Consider the following 23285-nt stretch of genomic DNA (forward strand, 5'->3'; position numbering starts at 1 on the left):
CTGATTAAGTAATTGTTCTTAAAGGAATATTTTAATAAACAGAAAAATAGCAAATTAAAAAATGTTTGTCATGTTTTTTTTTTAATTTTTCGATTAGTCTATTGGAACTATATGATAAATTTGTCCGATTTTAATTTAATTAAAACTCCATATACTATAGTATCTAAATATTATCGAATTCCAAAGAACAATAAATAACAATTAAAACATCAAAGTTATATAAAAAAATTTTTTTGTTACGATTGTTCCTATGGGAAGTTTGCTTCCTTTCTGGTTCATTTAATTATTTGATATTGATACAGGGGTACAAAACCAAACCAAAATTGTAGTTTCCTTAGAAAAATTAGAATAGAATTTTTGTACAAATTTTTTAAAAACAATATGTATTTTTCTTAAGATATATAATAAGATAATGTAATGCTGGTTTTTGTATTTAAATATTATTGGTTGAATGGTATTTAAGCTTTGACTTTGACATTTTCTTAATTATGCGACTCAAAAACCAGTCTCAATTGCTACAAATATTTTCCACGTCTAAATTCAAGCAAACGTTAAAAAATCTGAAAAAATTGGGGCAATGCAATCAGTACCAAACAGGTGATTTGGCTTGCAACATGTTGATACAAACATTACTATTAGCACCGGTAGCGAAAAACCATAAATACCTATCGCTCCATAAATACGTTAGCGATTCAGACAATCGGGGCGTGTGCAACATTAATCAAACTTCAGCCATGTACATAAAATCTCACCTGCAGTAAACCTTCTTTTTTTATCTGTCTTTTTCAGTTTTTCTCTTTTTGTATGCACTAAGAATTTCAATTTTTCACTCCATGCAACGGTACTCCATAATTTAAAGTCTATATCCAAGCGAGCGTATGTTTAATTGCATTGCTTGATTGATGCATTTTGATTGATTAATGGCGTTTAAAGTGCGTGCGAACAGTCAGCTGTCTTTTATCAGAGGTGCCTCTTAATAAGGTAAACATTAAACAATTACAATTGCTGATCAATTTGATGAATTTGCATATAATCAAGCCCCAGATACCAACTTCTTAAATCGCTTTTTAGATTTTCGGTTATATATTAAAACTTCAAAATTTTAAAAACAAATAAAAATAATTTGTCAGCGATAAAAATTGCTTATTGTTGGATTTCTGCCCCACCAAAGAAAAGTCTCAGATAGATTTATAGTTTTTGATCTTAGCTTTATATGGAACATGTTAAATGTTACAGAAAGAAAAATACACACTTTCAGATAGGCCTTATCCTCAGTGCGTTTGGAAGTATCCCTGACGACAAACATTTGTTGTATAAGGTATTCGAAACAAAACGGAGATCGCCAGAACCGCAAACATTATCTAAAGTCTGTTTTTTAGACCTGTGCTTTTCAAGAAGAAATATAACAAATGCAATTTCCGGTTGCTGCCCAAAATACAGCGTTGTTCTAAAAGTATGAAATATATACATATGTCGAATAAATTCCATCTGAGGGGTCCAATTTTCCTTCACAAGAAAAATTTGTTTGAATGTGTACGTTAATAGAGCACACCAAACAGTGACTTTTTGGGATGTAACGGCTTCAAGAATGGTTTGTGGATTATCAATGTTATTTATTAATTTTTGTTTATTAACCTATCCACTAAAATTGAGTTTTATCGCTGAACTTTTTCTTTTTAAAATTGGGCCTCTCGGCTGGAAATTATTACAATATAAATCATTTTTAAAACATAATGCCATATCTTATAAATAATATAAATTCTTTGGTACAACAAGTCTTAAAAACATACAAGTGTATCCGAATACTTGAAGATGAAATTAAAAATCATTAAAGTCAACGTAATCTCCCATGAGATTTTATATATCCCCGCCACTAATCGACACTCGATCTAGTCGATTTCATGTCAATGAAATTTTTTAAAATAAAGTAATCAAAAGCTGAATGCTATGTAAGAACAGTAAGAAAAATACCTAAATACTGTGGAGTGAATATCGTGATTAAGCCTAGCACTTATTATTCAGTACCGTTGTATAATAAGGTAAAATATCTCTTGAGTGAAACTAAATGCACGCACTCGAAAATTAATTAGTTAGGTTTTTATAATAAAAGTAAACAGCAATTGCACGGACTTGAGAATAATAATAACAAAAATTCCACTGCTTATTCTGAAAAAGAGAAGTGGACGTCCAAAAAATTATATTTCAGTACCATGTTTATAGACCTAAATTAAGCAAGTCGGTAACATATCGACTGGAATTATCAACAAAAAGCGTAGATTATTATTTTAGTTTTAACAAACATTTATCTTTTGATCGGCTTTGCATTTCAGGTGCCGGTTTTTTAAAGCAACGACTGCATAGGTTTAAAAAAATAAATAAATGATCGGCTTGGCTTCTTCTTTGTTCCATATAAACAAATAAACAAAATGGCATTTCTAAAAACATCATTTCTATTTTTAACAATTATCCTTGTAATTTAAAGAATTGACTTTTGCTTAACAAAGTTTTCTGAACAGTTGAGGTGGACGAAGAGCACTGCCGCCGCCAAGCGAGATTGCAGCTCCTGCTGGCTGAGATCATGGGCCCACTCCACGCGACCCCAGAACTTGAGTTGGTACTCCTCCTCCAGGCGGGCCAGGGTCACCGCCTTCTCCACGGTCAGCATCTGCTCGATGACGGCGCAGGCTAGGATTATCGACTTCAAAGTGTCCACGGCGAAGATGAAGCCTGATGGGGGATGGAGAGAGTTGCTATAAACGTTTTACACTCGGCACGGACTGCGTTACCATGCAGAGTTTCCAGGCTGTAGGACTGAAAGTGCTTGGCGACCCTCATCTTGTCCTCCTCGCTGACCTGTGGTGGCGTGATGTTCATGGTCTTCTGCAGGTTCGTCTGGAAGCGCTGGTTGAACCAGGCGATAACCGGGTCCCACTCGTTGACCTGCAGGTCCTGAAGGTCCGTCTCGTCCTGCAACGGATACATGTCAGTGGACCGCAGCCCTACACTTAAAAGCAGTCACCCACGTCGTACTGGAAGAGCACCGTGTCGGTGGCCATGAAGTTGAGCAGGTAGTTGACCATGTCCAGCTTGCTGAGGTGGTTCGGATTGTCGATGGCCGTGAAGCAGAGGGCGGACAGGTGCATGCGGGAGCGCTCGATGTGCTCCTTCTGGGCGTCGAACTCCGTGGCCACCGCAATGGCGAGTGGTTCGCTGCGCACCACAAAGGACGTCCCCTTGGGCGTCTTCAGTTTCCGGTGGTCCAGCACCACCTCGCAGCCGCCACCGCCGCTCAGCAAGGACGTCTTCTTGTAAAACCGCTTGGGAGGAGAGGCTGCCGAGGGAAAAAACAGCACGCCGAATGCCGGCTGGTTATGAAGTGCAAGTAGAGGTTTACGCCGATGTCTTTGTCGTCGGCGGCGGCGTTTACTTTTATTATAAAAATCTAACTAATTAATTTTCGAGTGCGTGGATTTAGTTTCACTCAAGAGATATTTTACCTTATTATATATACAATGCTACTGAATCATAAGTGCCAGGCTTAATCAGGATATTCACTTCCCAGTATTTAGGTATTTTTCTTACTGTTCTTACATAGCATTCAGCTTTTGTCCAGATGCCACTCTCACAGAATCACTAAAATCTGCTGAGAAGAAAAAAATTGAGTGGCAAATGTAACTTTAAAATCCAGCTTTGCTGAAGTACTAAGATTTAATGGATTATATCCTTTAAAGTATAGAGATTATTATACCCTTGCAGAGGGTATTATAATTTCAGTCAAAAGTTTACAACGCAGTGAAGAAGACATTTCCGACCCTATAAAGTATATATATTCTTGATCAGCATCACCAGCATATCATATAGCTGTCATATAACTGATTGATCGGAAATGCCATAACTTTGGTGTTTGTAAAGTTAGAAAGTTGGGATTTTCTATGGGTTTTATATTTGGCCAATCAATCCGACCTACCAAATTTCAAAAGGATCGGCCGACTATATCCTATAGTCGCCATATAACTGATTGATCGGCAATGCCATAACTTTGGTTTTTGTTAAGTTTGGAAGTTTGGATTTTTTATGAGTATTAAGAATGCATCATATAAATAATTTTGGAGAATATAATTTACAGAATATTCTGCAAGGGTATATTTTCCTTTCTTGTTTTATTTTAAAAATGTGCAGTCGTTAATTTCATTGAGACAGTAGATGAAATCGACTAGAACGAGTGTCGATTAGTGGCGGGGATGTGGAAAAACTCATGGGAGATTACGTTGACTTTAATAATTTTTACCAATCTCATTTTCAAGTATTCGAATACACTTGTATGTTTTTTAAGACTTGTTGTACCAAAGAATTTATATTATTTATAAGATATGCCATTAAGTTTCAAAAATGATTTATATTGTAATATTTTCCAGCCGAGAGGCCCAATTTTAAAAAGAAAATATTCAGCGATAAAATTCTTTTAGTGGATAGGTTAATAAACATAAATTAATGAACCAAATTGTGTCCTTTGGAGTAATGATAATCCACAAACTATTCTTGAAGCCGTTACATCCTTAAAAAGTCACTGTTTGGTGTGCTCTATATTAACGTACCCATTTAAACAAAACTTTCTTGTGAAGGAAAATTGGTCCCCACAATTTATTTGACATAGCCATTATGTATTTCATATTTTTAGAACAGCGCTGTAAAAAACACACGTCTAAAAAACAGACTTTCGAATACAACAAATGTCTGAAAGTGTGTCTTTTTCTTTGGGAAGCGATCCACCAAGTAACATTTAACATGTTCCATATAAAGCTAAGATCAAAAACTATAAATCTATCTGAGACTTTTCTTTGGTAGGGCAGAAATCCAACACTAAAGCCATCAAAGGTGTAAGTGCGCTTTATTGGTTTAAGTCATTTTCGACAATTACAGGTGAAAGGTGGAAAAAGTTGGAAGCTTGGAATATTTGAATTTGCAGTTTTGGAGGAAATTTACTCAAACTTTATGAACCGTTTTTAGAGCCATTAACCCCAAGTTGAAGAGGTTTCAGGAACCAAAAAATATTAATTTCGATTTAGTCATTTATTTATATAATAAATAACTATAATCTTTGCTAATTTAAATAGTAAATCCATATCTTACATATTCTTAGGAAGTTTTTGTCACAGCATTGAGCTCTTGTCAGCGTAATGGTAAGCTAAAATTGAAATTTTTTTGTTACTCTGAAACAATTTTGAAAACTTTACCAATTTAGCAAGAGGCTAAATAAATTATTGTTTTTTTCTCTTGAAAGCTACTCCTTTTATTACTAAATCCAATTTTGAAAATGCCAAACAATGAGTAACTAAAAGTTATACACACTTATTCAAAAGGAAAACAAACTTTGGAAATCTTCTAGCTAGGACCTCATTTTGGCCAGAACATCGGCTGATTACACGAAAGAATGTAAAGTGCGATTTAGATGAAATGTGTACAATAATACCAAAGACCAATATAATTATTATATTGGTCTTTGATAATACATTTTAACCGAAACTTTGAAACCGCTTAGGTAAAGCACAGATTAGGTCGTCCAAAATAATTAACAACATCCTGTAAAAACCAATTCAAAGACTACGGCACCGGAAATACAGAAGGAAATATAACGAAGTTCAAGAATAAGATTACCCTCAAACTGTTCGAAATAAGCTCCACAAAGAGCACCTCAAAAGAAGCTTTTAATTTGCTTAGTACACAAGCATGGCTAGAACGACTTGGCTAGTGATCTCAATCATAAAAATCTTTACGATACTTATTCAATTTCAATTAATACATACTATATGAGTAACGGGTACAAAAATTGGTCACCCAGTCCCCAAGGGATTGAATCAAAGACCTTGTAATTTCGCGTTTAGACTTGTACTGCGTTTTTGTTTATTTTATTTTATTTTATTTTTTTGTGGACTCTACTATATCATTTATTCTTGTATTGACTCGCCAATATTTTTAAATGGAGATGAATTTCACGTGTGTCCACTTAACGTATCGGTTCAATTTCTATTGCTGACAAAAATATTTTTATTTGTTTTTAGATTCATTGATATAATGTTGAAGCGATTTAAGAAGCTGGTATTTGGGGCTTGATTGTATGCAAATTCATCAAATTGATCAGCTATTGTAAGTGTTTTGCTAATATTCGCGAACGCCTCCAAGTAAATGTTTACCTTATTAAGAGGCACCTCTGATAAAAGACAGCTGACTGTTCGCACGCACTTTAAACGCCATTAATCAATCAAAATGCATCAATCAAGCAATGCAATTAAACATACGCTCGCTCGGATATAGACTTTAAATTATGTAGTACCGTTGCATGGAGTGAATAATTGAAATTCTTAGTGCATACAAAAAGAGAAAAACTGAAAAAGGCGGAAGAAAAAAAGGAGGTTTACTGCAGGTGAGATTTTATGTACATGGCTGAAGTTTTGATTAATGTTGCACACGCCCCGATTGTCTGAATCGCTAACGTATTTATGGAGCGATAGGTATTTATGGTTTTTCGCTACCGGTGCCAATAGTAATGTTTGTATCAACATGTTGCAAGCCAAATCACCTGTATAATACTGATTGCATTGCCCCAATTTATTCAGATTTTCTTACGTTTGCTTGAATTTAGATGTGGAAAATATTTGTTGCCATGGTGACTTGTTTTTGAGTCGCATAGTTAAGAAAATGTCAAAGTCAAAGCTTAAATACTATTGAACCACTAATATTTAAATACGAAAACAAGCATTACATTGTCTTATTATATATCTTAAGCAAAATTCATATTGTTTTTAAAAAATTTGTTTAAATATCTATTCCAATTTCCCCATGGAAACTACAATTTTTGTTTATATATAGCTTCATTGTTTTTAGTAATATAGGCATAGAAATCGAAATATAGTCGTTTTGTAATAACTGCAAGGGTATATAAACTTCGGCTTGTCGAAGTTTGCTTCCTTACTTGTTTTTCCTTATTTTCCTAGGCGCTCGGATCTGTGGTAACCCAATGAACATTGTGACGTTCGCCGAACCAGAATTGCGAACTGCATGTTTCTGCGACCCGGGAACATCTATCGCTGCAAACTGGGGATGTCCTTGCTGCAGATGCTCATCCCGGTCGCCCGCAAGCCACTCTCAGATGCAGCCCACATCCAATCAGAACATCGACTTTTGCTGCTGCTCCCAGAATTCTATACAATCGGAACAGACTTTAACTACCTCTTCGAAATGCAGGTGCGCAAGTCAGCCGGAAGGCACTTCTGAGGATCTACTCCCCAGCTATTCTGACGAGGATTCCGAGGATCTAGTTTCTTTGGATAGCTCAGACTCAGAGAATCGGGGACTTGAAATGCCAGATCCTGAGGTTCTCCAGAATTCTAGGCAAAGTACAAGTTCTTCTAGTTCTGGTGTTGCTTCCAGCGAAAGTTCCGCCTATTCTAGCTTTTCGGATAGCGGTTCCATGGGATTAGACACACCTCTCGTGCCTCCACCTGGCACTTGGTATGCACCACCGCCATGTTTTTACCCCCAGGACGCCTGCTCTGCTTGTCCGCAGTCCAACTTTCTGGGAGCCCAACAGCAGACACCTCCACCGACGACAACATTCAATTCGTTCTTGTGCGGATCCAGCATCAACGATATGTTCCAGACCCAAACTGTTTATATGACGGATTACAGGCCGATTTTAAGGGGGGGCAACCCTGCTCCCTTTTGTGGCGGAGGATGCTGTTGCTCTCCTGAGCCACTTGCCACCAGTTGCTGGGGTAGTGAGTGCCTTCCGAGCGCTGGATGCCCTGCCCCCTGCTGCTGTCTACCTGATACTACGTGCTGCAATGGTCTGAGTGGTGACATGTGCGGCGGAGCCAATGGAACCGGCGGTATCTGCAGTTCAGATTCTCCATACTTTCTTTTGGGTCAGCCTAGGTGGGTTTAACTACCGTGTTTAATGTCCTTTGGCTAAATGACAGTCTGCTTTTAGTCCCGGATTCTGCTGCCATCTTCCATGCGGTACCAACATATACCCGACATGTGGCCCTTAAGGTAAGGCCTGAAATAAATAAATTAAATTATGAATACGAACTTTTAGGGTCTTGAATTCATCAACTAATCTTCATTAAACTTCAAAATGGCGTAAACAATGTCACGAGTTTAAGATTTTTTATTACAAAATATTGCATTGACAATTTACTTTTAATTGTTCGTCAATTATTTGTTGAATTTTAATTATTACATTTATTTAAAAGCAAAATGAACATAAATATTTACTAGGGGATGAGTTGGTATGTAGCACAATTGAACATCACAAACGAAGAAAACTTTATAACCTTCAAACTTTGAGCCGTTTAATTTTGAGCTAACTTTAACTACTTAAGCAATGTACTTAAGTAGACAAATTCTAGCCGTCCATATAAATTAGAAAATGTTTTAAAAATCTGTTTTCTTTGTGTTTGTGAGCGTTTGCAATGCTTGGGAAATTATAATATAATTTTGATTTGATTGGTCTTAATTATTTGTGTGGAGGCTATCATTATTTAACTATGGTAAACTGTATATTGATATTTAGTTAGGCCTTTTTATTCATTAAATTAACATTTAACTATTTTCAATTTCACTTAAAGTTTACATTGACGGACAGCAGCAAGAATGGGCAGAAGACCATGTATCAATTGTGCAGTGAGATCCTGATTTAACAATAAACTGATAAAAGCAAGTAACTTACTGAACAAACAAATTAAAAAATATTCGAATGAAGATAAGATTAATGAGCTCACTATTTGGATTATATTTCAAGTATTTTAAAAACGGAAAGAGTTAATAAAGCAAAGCCCTTAACAATGCAATTTAGATGTAAGTGATACTCTCCACAAAATCTCTTGGACTTCTGCCATCATCTTTAAGTATGCCTAATCTTCCTTCTGTAGATACAAGTTTATTATATTTTGAATTTAATTTTCTTTTTTTGTTGCGTGTGAATTTTCTGGTGGGGCAGGAAGTTTTACAATAAGCTTACTCACATATAGACACACACACATATGCAGGAAACAACTATCTAGATATAATCAAAAAATGATTTTTATACCCTTGCAGAGGGTATTATAATTTTGGTCAGAAGTTTGTAACGCAGTGAAGGAGACGTTTCCGACCCCATAAAGTATATATATTCTTGATCAGGATCAATAGGGGAGTCGATATAGCCATGTCCGTCTGTCCGTCTGTCCGTCTGTCCGTCTGTTTCAATACCGTTTGCGAGCTCAGTTTAAAAGCTAGCGATCTGAAACTTTCACAATCGTCCTAAAACATGTGTACGCAGATCAAGTTTGAAAATCGCCCCGATCGGACGTCTATATCCTATAGCTCCCATAGGAACAATTGGATATATCTTGCAAGACTTTATGATATTTCGCGCAGTGTAAAAGCTATTGACATTAATCTTTACAAATCGTATTATTTTATGCATACCTTGATCAGGGTAAAAGCGCGTGGCGATCGGACGTCTATATCCTATAGCTCCCATAGGAAAAATAGGGTAAAATCGGTTAAAATTTAATGATTTTTAGGATATTTCGCGCAGTGTAAAAGCTATTGACATAAATCTTTCCAAATCTTATTTTTTTATGCGTACCTTGATCAGGGTAAAAGCGCGTGACGATCGGACGTCTATATCCTATAGCTCCCATAGGAACAATAGGGTAAAATCGGTCCAAATTTGATGTTTTTCAGAATATTTCGCGATGTGTAAAAGCTATTGCTGTACATTTTTTCAAATCGTATTTTTTTATGCATTCCTTCATCAAGGTAAAAGCGCGTGCTGATCGGACGTCTATATCCTATAGCTCCCATAGGAACAATACGGTGAAATCGGTCAAAATTTCATGTTTTTTAGAATATTTCGCGCAGTGTATAAGCTATTGACATACATTTTTCCAAGTCTTATTTATTTACGCATACCTTGATCAAGGTGAAAGCGCGTGCCGATCGGACGTCTATATCCTATAGCTCCCATAGGAACAATAGGGTGAAATCGGCCCAAATTTGATGATTATCAGAATATTTCGCGCAGTGTGTAAGCTACTAACATAAAATTTTCCAATTCTTATTTATTTACGCATATCTTGATTAGGGTAAAAGCGCTTGCCGCTCGGAAGTCTACATCTTAAAGGAGATAGGAAAAATTGTTAAAGGCTGCGAAAGTATCCCTTTTTTTCTATTTGTATATGACATTTTTGCAGTATAAAAGCAATTGACTTGAAACGATGCTAATCTAGTTTACTTATGTATACCTTATTCCTTTCGCTACTTTTTCACTTTTAGCAATTTCGTCAAAGTCTGCAAGGGTATTAAAACTTCGGCTTGCCGAAGTTAGCTTCCGTCCTCGTTTTTTAAATAAATTTTTTTAGTCTTTTCATTTTCCATGTGTGCTTTAGTTTACACTATACATAAGTCAAATATGTATATATAGCAAAATCAATATATACTTTTCTTACTGAAACTCTAGCCAACAACAACAGCAATCTAGGGCCCTGCACATGGCTTATATCTAAATATATATTGGTGTAAAAATTTGGCAATCTTGCGCTTAGATTCAATCTCGACCAGTGGGCCTGATGTGGCTGCTATCGTGGCTTTGGTTTTTAGGCACATGTTTTCAGAGCTTACAACTAAAGAACTTATCTCCAAAATATATGTATCTAATACTAAATATGTAAAACTTGTTTTGCCAACGGCAGCAGATTTCTATCTCTGTAATCAATTGTCAATGCTCCCCGCGCAAGAGCTCCATTAGCAAATTGAAATCCGCGCCATCCCGAGTCTTGATCGTCAGCATCTCCTTGCCCAGCTTTAAAAGACATTTATTATTCGCACAGAGTAACATTTAAATATGCATAACACCGCACTCACCTGACATGTTCGCTGCAGGTCAGGAATACGCAGCAGTAGTTCCCCAAACTTTGACGGCGTGTCGGGGTAGTGGGCCAGGGTGTACGCCTGCAAGCTCTGCAACGCCTTTTCCTGGCACTCTCGCACCTTCACCGCCTCCTGCAACTCCGTCGTATCTGAGGGGACACACTTCTTTGATTAGCGTTGGGGTCAACTTGGCAGGTAATTATACTTCTTACCCGACTGCAGCAGCACTATCACCTTCATGGCAACATATTCATAGCGATCAACGCGTAATCGCCTCAGGTGATCTGTCAGATTGAGCATCCTTTCAATAAATAAGCGGTTATATTCGTGTTACTGGGGTGAATTTACCAAGTAATCAAGTCACATTTTTAGTATCTCATTACTCTTATTAGATGTAAGCAACCCGAATTCTTTGCCTTGATTTACAGGTATTGCCAACTAAAAAGGAAAATTTGGGATTACAATAATGTTTAATTTTTGACTTGGCCTGCGATAGGGTTATCTTCCGATAGGGTTATCGTAGACAAAGTATAAGAACTGCAAGCCAGGTGCTTCGTTCTTTCTATTTACCATTATATTTATTAAGCCGGAGCTGGAGGACTGACCTGCAGTAGTGGTGGCACGCTCCCGGTTCGCAGGCCATGCTTGCCCGTCTCCGCCGCCTCCTCCGACTTGATGGAAGCTCCTCCCAATCTGGGGCTGGCGGGCAGGGAACTCGAGCAGGGAATGGGTACGCCTCCAAAGCCATTCAACAGATGCAGTCGCTGCTAGCCACCGCGGCTGCGGATCGCCTCCAGCTTCATGCCCTTCTGCAGGCACTTCTCGAACCGGCAGGCCGGGCACTTCTTGCGCGTGGAGATGCTCACCTGGCAGGGTCCGCCCCGCACGCACACGTAGTTCTTGCGGTTCTGCACGGTGCGCTTGAAGAAGCCCTTGCAGGACTCGCAGGGCGAGGGAGTACTGAGAAGCATTTGAATTTTGATTGGACGCATCATAGCTGAAACAAATAAACCCGATAAGTTGACAAAGCAAAAAAATGGGAAATTCCCTCAATCATTTCAGGTATCTATGGAAACGCTTCAAATTGAGTTTTTAGTTTGGTTCGCTGCGGTTCGTGTTGTGTGGTTTTTTGGGTCTGTGGTGTGGTTTTGGTCAATGGAAATGCTTATGCAAATGCAACCCAACCTGCAGCGAGTTGAAAAAGTTGTTTACTAACCCACTATTCTGAGAGGCATGAAATTCCTTGAGAACTGGCCGTTTTTCCTGACTAAAAGCAAGAATAATTGCCGGAAGCGGAAGTGCCAAGTGCTGGTGTTGTTACTTTACTTTGCCAAAACCACAATTGTGCAAAAAATTGCACTAAAGTGCTTCTCCTGTTTTTCTGCACAGTAAATATGCAAAATCTTTGCCTATACACTCAAAAACAAAGGAAACTAAAACTGGTCTATTAATTATTTCGGACAACTGTTCTCAGTACTTTTCTTTAAAACGAAGGCCTGTATAATTGTTAATTTCGTTTATTAATTTATTTATTTGTAATTATAATATTTTGTATTTTTATTTATAAAATATTTTTTAATAATTTATACCCTTTTGGAAGGTACTACAATTTTGGTCACGACCTTGCAACGCTGTCATATGTATTTTCTCGCAGCGCAGGCATTCTTCAATTTTCTGTTAGACTGCAAGACTTTTGAAACTTCAGCTTGCCAAAGTTAAATAAATAAATAATTCACTAAAATCCCTCTACCACTTTTATTTAAGTGCATCATGGAGTATAACAATATTGTTTGTGAGTGCTTGGAGGGGGTTGGTAAATGGGGGCTTACTCTCCAAGATGGCCTCTCTAATTGAGGTTCGGTCTTTATCAATGGAAATGCATTCGTAAACCCCCTTTTTCCATTCTCTCGAGAATGTGCGTGTGTGTGCGTTGGTGTCCATGTGTGTGACCCGAGCAATTAGTCAGTTATTGCTGGGTTTTTCAGGGATTTTCCAAGTGGCGAACAAGGGGGGATACTGCGATTAAGCCAACTCAGTGGCATGCAAGCATAAAATGTTTTTTGAAACGTTACTGACTTGTTGTTCTAACTCAATACAATGGGCAGGACAAGGGCTTAATCGAGACAAAAAGAAGGCCATTCAGAGCACGAGTTTGTTAAGACCTTGAGGTTGCCTACTTTTGGGAGGAATTTCAAATGAGTGTTTGGCTTAAATTTGTTTTTAAATATTGATATGAATTATAAATTCTTCTGAGTGCTTATGAAATTACTCGTGGGAATGCTGTACTGCCACAAACTTGGCGCAAGAGTATTTTAAGGAACATGTTTGGATTCAGCTAACCGAAATAAATAGGGAGCAAACTTTACCTTAAATTGAACGCTTTTTATTACGGAGCGATAATTAATATTCTCGGCCGCCAATGAAATGTTCTGGACTCAAACCAATGTCCATTTCATCCGATCAAAATTGGTGTTTTTTCACCGACCTTCAAACTTTTTCATATGAATCACAGAAGTTATGAACTTTTTTATTAACAAATTAATACAGAGCTTTTGAAGTTTTACCACCCCATGGGATATCCTTTTATTATCCACTCTTTTCTAACTTCACATGACTTCTTCCCAACATGTTGTAAAAAAAAGTACAAGTTTCAGTATGCAGGAAGACATTATCCCCCTTAATGATAAAAATGTGTGTTTGAAGTCAATAAAACCTTTGTTGAACCTTTTAAAAAGATCACCTTACAGCTATCATAATTCTAAAAATCAAACTCCATAAAATAGTTTATTTACTTAAAAAGTAAAGAACTTATTTTGTAATAAATTTAAAAACCAAGAATAGTAAATAAGAAAGTTGTTACAAAAGCAACCGTTGGATGCCACATTTTGTATAAAATTATTTGCTCACATCAGCGTGGCATTAAAAAGGGTTTCCTCAAGTGCAGTGAGAAATCCTGATGCTTGCCTCATGCACCTGTTTCCATCTGTTTACGTGCCGCAATTTGCATTTGTCACCGCCTCAAACGAGGATGTCACGCAGTGTGGTCCGGGGCTTTGAGCTTGACAAAATTGCAAACGTAGTTCGAGAATTGGCAAGGGAATTGGCACGAAAAGGGGTTTTTTAACCCTTTCCCAAGAAAACTTGTTTACTTGCTTTACTGTATCAGACTTTTCCCGTTTGTTTAACCCGTCGCAAGCTTATTATGCACACGCCTTAAGATGGCCACATTTTGTGGCAAATACATTAAATCACCGAAGCTCAGTTTGGTTTGTAATATGAAAGAAGATACACAGCGAGAAACATTTTGTGTAAATGGACACAATAGACAAATTATTATTTAAATTTAGCGACATTTAAAATTGAAATTTATTTTGATCCCTATTTAAGCCAAATATAAAATTGTGTTTTCTTGGCAGTTGAAAGACACCTTTTGCTTTTTCTGGGAAAGGAGGTTTTAGATGGCTGGTATTCAGATGAGGAGTTGGCCATGGAGTTGACTTTTACTTCGGCTTCGGTTTGCTAAGCAAGCAAAAGTTTTGCTGGCTGTGTGTGTGTTTTTATTACTGCTGCCAGTGGGCGTTGGCTTTCACGTTTAGGAGGCCTTTGATTTCTGCTTTGAATTTTCTAGCCCCCGACTCTTCTGCCACGACCCCCAACCAGCCCCCCTCTACGCTCCTTTTTGACTTGGGTGAAAGTGGAGGCCATTAAACCCGAAAAAGAGAATCCAGGAGGCGAAGAAAGGAGAGGAGACCGCCTCATAAATCTCACAGCGCCTACAACATGTGCTGGAGTTTGTTGTGGTGTGCTTGAGGAACAGAGGGGCAGGCCATTGCCCTTTGCAGACTTGCACAATGCAGAATAACCCCCTCCTCCGCACCTCGTCCCTTGTCCCTCCCCCCACCTCACAAGCCAAAAACCTTCCTCAAAATGCAAAATTTGCGCAACATAAATTATGTTTTGTTAAAATGTTTACGCTTTTTTATCGTGCTGCTGTTGTTGGTTGCATCCTCAGCCTGGTTATCGCTCCTTAGCCCTCCCACATCTCCACCTACTTATACCTCTTGCTACACAGAGAAAAACCATCTAAACAAATCAAAAATCTTTCTGAAATGATTCAGCACTTTAAATGCTCCAACCGACAATTTTTGGTAAAGGAAACTGCAAGCGACAGTAAATATTGTGGATTGCTAAAGTTAATGTAAGTGGATCACCTTAAAGCCAAATCTGGAAAATTAGCAGAATCAATCCCCTAAAGCTATTTTGCATTGCTCGCCCACAGTTCTGTCCTAATTTAAATAGATTAATTAATTTAAGTAGTATTTTAAGGAATAAAAAGGTTTTTATATTTATTGGGCTTAGACAAATTATCGAGAATGTAGATTGTATTAATTCAGAGTAGAGTAGAACCTGTTGGGAATTATAAAATAAATATCAATAGGTACTTTACAGTTAGTTACAGTAAGCAAGTCAAGAATATTTGTAAAAGTTTATGTTAATAATTTAACCGTCAATACAGAAAAATGTAACCACAAAGTACACTGCACGATAATTTTACAGTAAACAGCTCTTTTGAATAATGTGTTGTATATAAGTCAAGATGAGGGTTTTGAATTTGTTGAATGCTTTTAAGACATGTTTTCTCCCAGTGCACCACCTCCTCCTCAGCTCTCCAGCTGTGTGTGTCAGCGTGTGTTTGCCTGCCACTTGACACCTCTCAATGACAAACCGCTGAGTTGCTCCCTTCTTGCAGATTGTCCTCCTGCTTCCTCCTCGCTCGGCTTCATCTTCCTCTTTAGCGAGTGGTATTTTTATTGCATATGTGTGTTCTCAAGCTTCAGGACTACCATCAGCTTTGGACACATGCACAGCTTCAGCTTCAGCTTTAGTTTCCTGCTTTTGTCCTGGCCAGAAATATTTTTTTGTCCTATTTGAAGGATGGTTTAGGAGAAAATGAAGGGAAAAGTGTGCAAAAATAGGGGGTGAATAGGAGTAGAGGAGGAAAAAGCCAACAGTGATGGACACAGAAGTTCCTTGGGGCCATACACCTTGCTGCCGGCTGATTCCACTGAGCTCGTCATGAAGTTTGCTAATGCCAAAAACGAACAAGTTTATTTTGGGACTTCCCAGAAAATATTTGCATATTAATACTGGCTTTAAAGCTGGTTTACTACATTCACAGTTGAGGAAATGCTTTTAAGAAGTTCAAGAAAACTGTGGTTTCCTTCGTTTTGTTGAGACCATGAAACCGAATTCCCCTGTTAACCGCTTATTTACTTTAACCATACGTTTATTACGGGCTTTTAAGCTTAAAAAAACTCTTATTTTATTATATTCGATTAACTAGACATTTTTAGGGCTAATCTTGTCCCTCGTAACTTTCCCATTAATCTTAAATTCCCATCCTTTTACCTTAGCTACCAAGTTTTTGCTCTAGTGCCAAAAATGTTAAATTGCCCTACAATAATTTGTGTGGTTTTACTGCCAAGTTTTATTGGATAATTAAGAGGGGGAGTCAACCTCACTCCTGCGATGCCCTTTTTCTCTGCGAAGGTTCATGTGTGGGCGTGTTTGTCTATTTCTTAAGCATTTTGCGGTTCTTTTAGCCCCAGACTTTGGACCTCTTCTGTCTCAGAGTGTGTGAGCATAAATCTTGCAAGTGGAAACTTTTTGCGGCAAGCGCAGCATAAATATTTGAAAATTAAAAGCCGTTCTCGGAGCTCGAGTTCCCTACGAGTTCCCTTGCCAGGCCACAAATAAAAAAGTTGCAGCTGCAAAAAGGCCGCCGCAAGAGTGAAATTTATGAAAGCTCTGCAAAGTAAGAAAAGGAGGGGGAAATCAACCCCCTACCAAGTCATTCATAATGGGAAACTAAGCAAATGCAGGCAAATATAGAAACTGACAGGATCGGATATACGAATTACAGGAAAAATGCATTATATTTACTGCCAGAGGAGGGAAAAAGGAAACCATAGAGAACACTGGAATTTATTTCTGTTTTAAATATTTTTGTTTTATATTTTATTTATGTAAATCATTTAATTTAGGATAAAGTTTAAAAATCTTGTTAACGGTATAATTGCAAGGGTATTAAATCTTCTGATTGACATATTATTGTTCTTTAGGTCAGGGATAAAGTCTTTGCATTTTCTGATTTTATGTTTACTTTATTGTCCTAATTTTGGAATACTCCTAATCTGATGAACTTATTAACAAAACTCAAAACTATCTTTATCTCTTAATTAGCTGTCATTTATAATATCAAGTAATACAATCTGTAGCATATGAAAACGAACCAATCTGCGGGATATTAAAATTAAAATTAAACCAAATACGTTTTCAGCCCGAGAGCAAAGCACAAATGCTTAATTACATTCTCGATTTCAACATGAATTGAAATCTCGTTACGTAACAAAAAGACAGCAAGAACAATGACGGCAAACGGCAGCAACAACAACAGGCAACAATAATCATATCACGAGGCATAAATCACCAAACAAATTGAATTATCATTGCGTCATTAAAAAGTCATTTCAACCGAAAGCCCACGTTAAAAAAGAAGTACCACGGAAAAAATAAAATATAATGAAAATAAAGGTGAAACGATATAATTATGTTGCAATATGGCGCCCTCAAGCATGACCTACGCCCACAACAACAATAGTAAAACAACAACGCCAATTACCGCCGAAGGTGGGCTCACAAGAGGGAGACGGATAGACAGAGGCAGACAGATATAGACAGACCAACGGTACCTAAAAGTCACAAAACGCGAGCACACGTTCACTTTCGAAAACTTAAGCCAATACGGAATAATTGAGTTCAGAATGCCAGAATGAAAATCAGTTTTCATTTTTTATCGCTGTTGCTTTTGCTGCACCCAAGCGTAGCATTTCAATGAAAATTGTTTGTTTTCCGAGAGTCGAGGGCGCGGTTTTAGGAAGATGTCAATAAAAATCATACAATACGATTTTCGTACTTGACACTTGATTTTCGAGCATACAGAATTTGGTATGATAAATAAATAAATGTTAATTTCTTTAAGTCTCTAGAAATATCATACCAAAAAAATTTCGAATGATATATAATTATTGGGAAAACAGCATTAAAATACTGGTTATAACTTCTTAAACTTCAGTACAAAATAAGGGGTTACGTTCTAAAAATTCAAAATTGGCAGAAAAAAAAATTGTTATTGTTCAAATTTGGTCTGTTTTCATTAAAGACTCATAAATTTTTTCAATATTAACCAAAAGTTATTAATAAATGCATAACATTCATATTTTCAAAATTAAAAGTTGGTATTAAATTAAAAAAGTTGCTTCATTTAATTAGTTAACAGGTTAAACTTTATTGAAACGTGAAAATGTTAAAAAGTTGGTATTAAATTAAAAAAGTTGCTTCATATAATTAACGGGCTAAGCTATATAAAAACTTTAACCTTCACAAAATGTTCCAAAGTAAGGAGATCATATGGTTTTATTCATATAAAATTTGAAATGCATTTGGTGGCATTTATAGATTAAGCCAGTTTGTTTGTGGCTCCTTATCAAAAAAATCTGTCATTTTCGATTGTTTGGTGCCTTTAAATCAAAAAAAAAAAAAAACGATATTTTGCAATAGTGTAAGACGAGGTTTTTAGCGTGTTAAAAGGGGGATGGGAGTAAATTTGTAACCGTGTAGGATCGAGTTCGTGGTAAAAGAGTCCGTGTTAAGTGAGGGCCAAGCGTAGTTTATTTATTTAGCTCCTCCAAAGTTCTGCATATAGTGCACGTCTCGGAAATGATCCTATGATATGGGTGCAAGGTACTCACGAAGAAGTGAAGCTCAACGTTGTGGGTGCTTTTGGCGGCACATATCTGGCTCCTGCTCGGGCAACAGCCACTGTCATCGCTGCAGCGGTGCAGGATGGTGCAGTGGGGCGTGTAGATCTTCGTGGGCCAGTTCTGAAATGGGAGGGCGGCTTTGTCAGCTGGCTTAGTCGCTTATCCACGGGGAATGGCTTACCTCTCTCGTTTTTCTGCTTCTGAGCGTGGAGTCGTCTCGCCCGGAGTGCCGCCTCGGGGGTTCCCAGCTGCTCGTCCTTCTTCTGGATTAACTTGCCGGCTATGTAGTTGCGTGCGTAGATGTTGTTCACATCCTGGAAAGGAAAACGAGGTTGGTGTGCTTCAGTTGTGTTATGCTAATTGATGGTTTTGTCCTGGGTTCATTTTCATTCATTGCCCATTCCCCCTTTTGTCTAGCCCCCATGTTGTCACTCACATTACGCATACGCCACCGTGCCGCAACCATAAAAGTCGCTCACATTAATAAAACCCCCATTTGTGCCGTGTGATGACAATTTGTCACCATTTTTATTGTTCATAGAATGTGGAAAGTAATGGAAGGGAAGGCACACAGATTGAGGTAACATGCCAGTGTAACATTAACGAGAAGTTGCTGCCTTACAAACTGTGAAGCCAGCTGAAGTTCATAAACTAAGAATTCATGTGTACGCAGACGGCACAAAAAGCAACAGCCATATAAACAGCAGCAACAGGGAAATGACACAAAAATAAAACGAAAGGCAAGATGACTGAAGAATACCCTAAGTTCAGAACCATATTTTAGGTACTCAAATTTGACTTCTATAGATAAAACCAACTTGTAAGTCGCAGTTTTTACTAATCTAATATTATTTTTTTTTTTTTTCTATACTGCTAGGGGGAAAAACAGAGGTCAACATATATTTTTTTTAAGCCTTCGCACAAAAATGTAATTTCAAAATGAGAGTTATTATTATGAAGGCATAGAAAGCCTATACCAATGGACTACTAGTTTTAATAGTTACAAAACTTTGTTTATAGTTACATAATGCACTGGTAAATTTGACCAAGTCAATTTATTTCTGTGGCTTATGGCCTCAACAACATTCCTCAATTATTATCTGCCAGTTTTTCTTCACTCCAATCGATTTTTTTAGGCAATTGATGGACGTGACAATTTTTATTAACCCTTATTATTTTTTAGACCACATTTAATTTATTTCATTATATTTGTAAGTAAGAACTGATTTCCGCATGCTCAAATTTATGTACTTTTTTAGAAAGCAACCAGCATTTCTCTGATTATTTTTGTATCATTTATAATATTCTATAGTCCTGAAGATATATTATTCTAAAATTTGTTTCATTGCGAACCGATATCACATCCACCATTAAAATTTGCTAAAGATTGGAAAAATAATAATTAATATCCAACTTCAAGGTATAATTAAATTTAACTAATCTGCTATATCTTTGCTTCTGTTAAACAGAAATCAATATATTAGAAATGCTTTTAAAATGAGAAACACCCTACCTAAGTTTCAGAAAGAATCATTTACTGACTTTTATACACTTTATGTTAGCAGAATCCGATATAATGTTTGAAGAATTAAGCGCACTCACGTCAGACCTACATTAAATGGTTTCAATTTAAACAATAAAAAATATATTTTCTAAGAAGATATTTGTAATATAACTTAAATATTGTTAATGTGTTTTTATAATTTACCACTCTTTTAACATTTACTTATTGATTAGTTTCCCTCAAACTCCTCATCTTCCGTATATTTTTTGAGCCTACAAACTGCGCCACCAAACCTCACTACCTTGACCCATAAGTGCAGAACAATGGGCACATGAAACAAATTGGCATTCAAGGCAATAAATACGACTGCGAGAACAATAGAGAAGAAATTGTCGGACATGGACATATAGCGATGTCCGGGGAAAAAGGAAATCAACCTGGTCCGCAGTCAGAACCAGAAACAGAAACAGAACCAAAAAACCAGGCCCAGTCAACCACGAATTGGAAGCGAGACGGAATGAAGTAAAAATGTTGACCAATGCGCACAATTGGCAATTTGTGAAGTTAAGCGAAATTAATGAGTTGGCTGCTGCCATCGCTCTTGCACATACATAAATATATAAATATACAAAGACTTATAGGCCGTGTTGGTAATAGCGAAAAATCGTAAATTGTGCAAATGTGGGTGGGCCAAATGGCTCTAAATAAAAGAGCAACGTACTGGAGTTGGAGGGCCTGTTCATCAGTCACACATTGGGGATATATATATTCAAGGTGCTTAAAAGCAATTCGCATAAATCTACTTCTTCGGCATTTGTGCGTCGTATTGTGTTGCATCCCATTCCCATTTTTATTTAGGGGCTTAGCATTTCGGGTCCATTTGCTCTTGGCCAAAAACAATGGCTCTTTGATGTTGGTCAATGATTTTTAGTGGTTTAACCTTGAGGCTTATGAATGGGCCCCCGTTGCTGTTGTTTTCCGATAAATTACGTGGGGCACTGGGAGCTTGAGGAGCGGTTGTTGTAAGTCCGACAAGAATGTGGTGATAATGCCCAATGACTTGAGGAACTTGGCTTTTCGGCCAGGTAGATCCACTTTTCCAGTGGGACATCATTCAAAGAATAAAAACCACTTCATTGATTTTTATTTCTGAGTCAAATTTAAATGGGACTATAATTATTGGTCCCTTAACCATCTACTGCAGGAACACCTTTCCAATTATGAAAAACCATTCTTCATAGAAAAACTCTATTTCTGTTATTATTTAAAATATTTGGATATATTTGCATTTTTTATTAGCATATGGCATATTTAAAAACATAAAAACTTGGGAAATCGCAGAAAATAGATTTTCGAGTACTTAGTGCAACATCAGAAGCACCGAACACCAGCGCCTGAATTTGTATCTCATTTGCCAAATTGCACTTGTATAATGATTTCGCTTGACCCGTATATTTTCGTTTTTCCCATCCTACAAAGCCTCGCTCACTGCAATTAAATTTGTATTTTCTCGGCTTCCCTTTTCACCAGATTTTCCCGTTTTTCCGTCTAACTGCTGACGACACTTCAGTCTGTGACGTTGGCTGAGAATTTATCACCTTTTGGGTCTTCCCTCGTTTGTCAACTTTATTCAATTTTGAATACTGCACTGCCAGCGAGAAGAGAAAGGGGATGCCCGGACAAGCTGCCTTCACTTTCATCAAACTTCTGGCATTTGACGCCGCGCTGGCTGCTTATTAAAAACTCAAACGCCCTTAGAGGAGAGCTCCTACCCCCCCTTGCCCCTCCCCTTGCCCCTCCCCTTGCCCCACCCCCTCGTGTTGTCCCACTAGCAGACACTTGGCTGTCGAGTTGAGTGCTGAAATATTGTAGCCCCTGTGGGGGATCCCCCGATTCCCAGTTCCCAGGCCATTCCTGTCTGGCTTGCTCCGTCTGCTGCTGTTTGTCATATTCCATTCCACAGACGAGTGGCATTTTGGTGGAAGAGAGGAGACGGAATTGCGGCACAGAGAAAATCTAAGGATGAAGGATATCTGAGCTATAAATAGAACAGCTAGTTTAGGCTTGCAAATTAATACTTCAAATATATTAAGAGGTTGAATGATTAACGTGGTTAATAATAAAATTCACATCTATTTGATCTAATTTCAAAAATTGTAACCAAATTAAATCTAAGAGATATTGTAGTAAGCATTTTAGTTTTTAAAAATATAAAATATATATATTGAATATTTAACTCATTTAAAGAAAAAAGTAGATTCATTTCTCTAAGTTAAGACATAAAAAAAAATTTTTATTTATTTAAGTTACTCCGTATTTTTTAAGGTTTTTATTTATATTTATATTTCTGAAATAATAGTTATTTTTTTATATTTATAAATACAAAAAATCCAATGATTTTCTAGTTATAAGATCAACTTAACCCGACTTTATTCGTTTGTGTTTTTGGTTCTCTTTTTTTTTTCTCAGTGTAATATCGCAAATTGGAGCAGAAGAAGTATCCTTGATATCATATCAAAGTAGAATGCTTCTATTTATTAGGGACACGCAAAATTGACTCAGCAAAATTAAAATTCCATTTGAAAGTGATTTGAAAAATTTTTGAAATGAATATTTTCCTTATTTCGTGCTGCATACTTTGAGGGTGTTCATGCCAAATTGCGCATTCGCCGAATGTGACGCGTGGAATTATTTAAAAATGTATTTGTGGAGAAAAACCGAATAAAAGTTGCCCAGATAAAAAGCGATTCGAGTTCAGAGGCGGAAAGAAAAGTTTTGCATTGAAAAGTTTTTTGTGGCGGAAAATGCACATACGGTATGCACCCGCAAAAATGTTTTGGTTCGCTTTGGTGATTGCTGTTTACTCATAATATGCAGCCAGCCCTCTCTTTCTCCCGCCAGCTAGCCGTCTCTTTCTGTGGATTGTTACCTGTTTCTGCCTTGATGCGTTTTGTTGCATATAAATTGTATTTGTTGAACTTTATAATGGCAATGAAGTTGATGTTTTTACAAAGCAATTTGCTACAACACAACTTCTGTCTCTC

At 37.2% G+C, this 23285-nt stretch overlaps 3 protein-coding genes and 1 long non-coding RNA gene across 5 annotated transcripts in view; 1 reads left to right on the top strand and 3 right to left on the bottom strand.

Moving 5' to 3' along the window:
• LOC108043928 overlaps nucleotides 1–23285 on the bottom strand; it is a 183806-nt gene that overhangs the window by 131153 nt on the left and 29368 nt on the right. The window contains 1 exon segment of the mRNA XM_044459805.1: nucleotides 18919–19051. Within this exon segment, the coding sequence (XP_044315740.1) occupies nucleotides 18919–19051 (133 nt within the window).
• On the bottom strand, nucleotides 2428–7526 carry LOC108037796 (ATP synthase mitochondrial F1 complex assembly factor 2). Its single transcript, XM_044459647.1, has 4 exons — nucleotides 7485–7526; nucleotides 3024–3365; nucleotides 2787–2967; nucleotides 2428–2727 (listed from the first exon to the last, which is right to left on the bottom strand). Exons 1-4 carry the CDS (start codon nucleotides 7524–7526, stop codon nucleotides 2477–2479), a joined length of 816 nt encoding a protein of 271 aa, XP_044315582.1. The 3' UTR covers nucleotides 2428–2476.
• Nucleotides 7891–8849, top strand: LOC123037739. The gene is made up of 2 exons (XR_006417617.1): nucleotides 7891–8049; nucleotides 8628–8849. It is a non-coding gene; the product is annotated as an uncharacterized LOC123037739 (long non-coding RNA).
• Nucleotides 10394–11675, bottom strand: LOC108053806 (nuclear hormone receptor FTZ-F1 beta-like). 2 transcript variants are annotated; one of them, XM_044459815.1, is made up of 4 exons: nucleotides 11520–11675; nucleotides 11127–11215; nucleotides 10909–11063; nucleotides 10394–10846 (listed from the first exon to the last, which is right to left on the bottom strand). In XM_044459815.1, exons 1-4 carry the CDS (start codon nucleotides 11660–11662, stop codon nucleotides 10763–10765), a joined length of 471 nt encoding a protein of 156 aa, XP_044315750.1. In that variant the 5' UTR covers nucleotides 11663–11675; the 3' UTR covers nucleotides 10394–10762. The 2 variants fall into 2 exon arrangements, with proteins under 2 accessions (XP_044315750.1, XP_044315751.1); XM_044459816.1 differs by having other exon boundaries at nucleotides 11127–11352; nucleotides 11520–11671.

The sequence above is a fragment of the Drosophila rhopaloa genome, unplaced genomic scaffold, assembly GCF_018152115.1.
Source record: "Drosophila rhopaloa isolate 14029-0021.01 unplaced genomic scaffold, ASM1815211v1 contig_2, whole genome shotgun sequence".
NCBI lineage: Eukaryota > Metazoa > Arthropoda > Insecta > Diptera > Drosophilidae > Drosophila > Drosophila rhopaloa.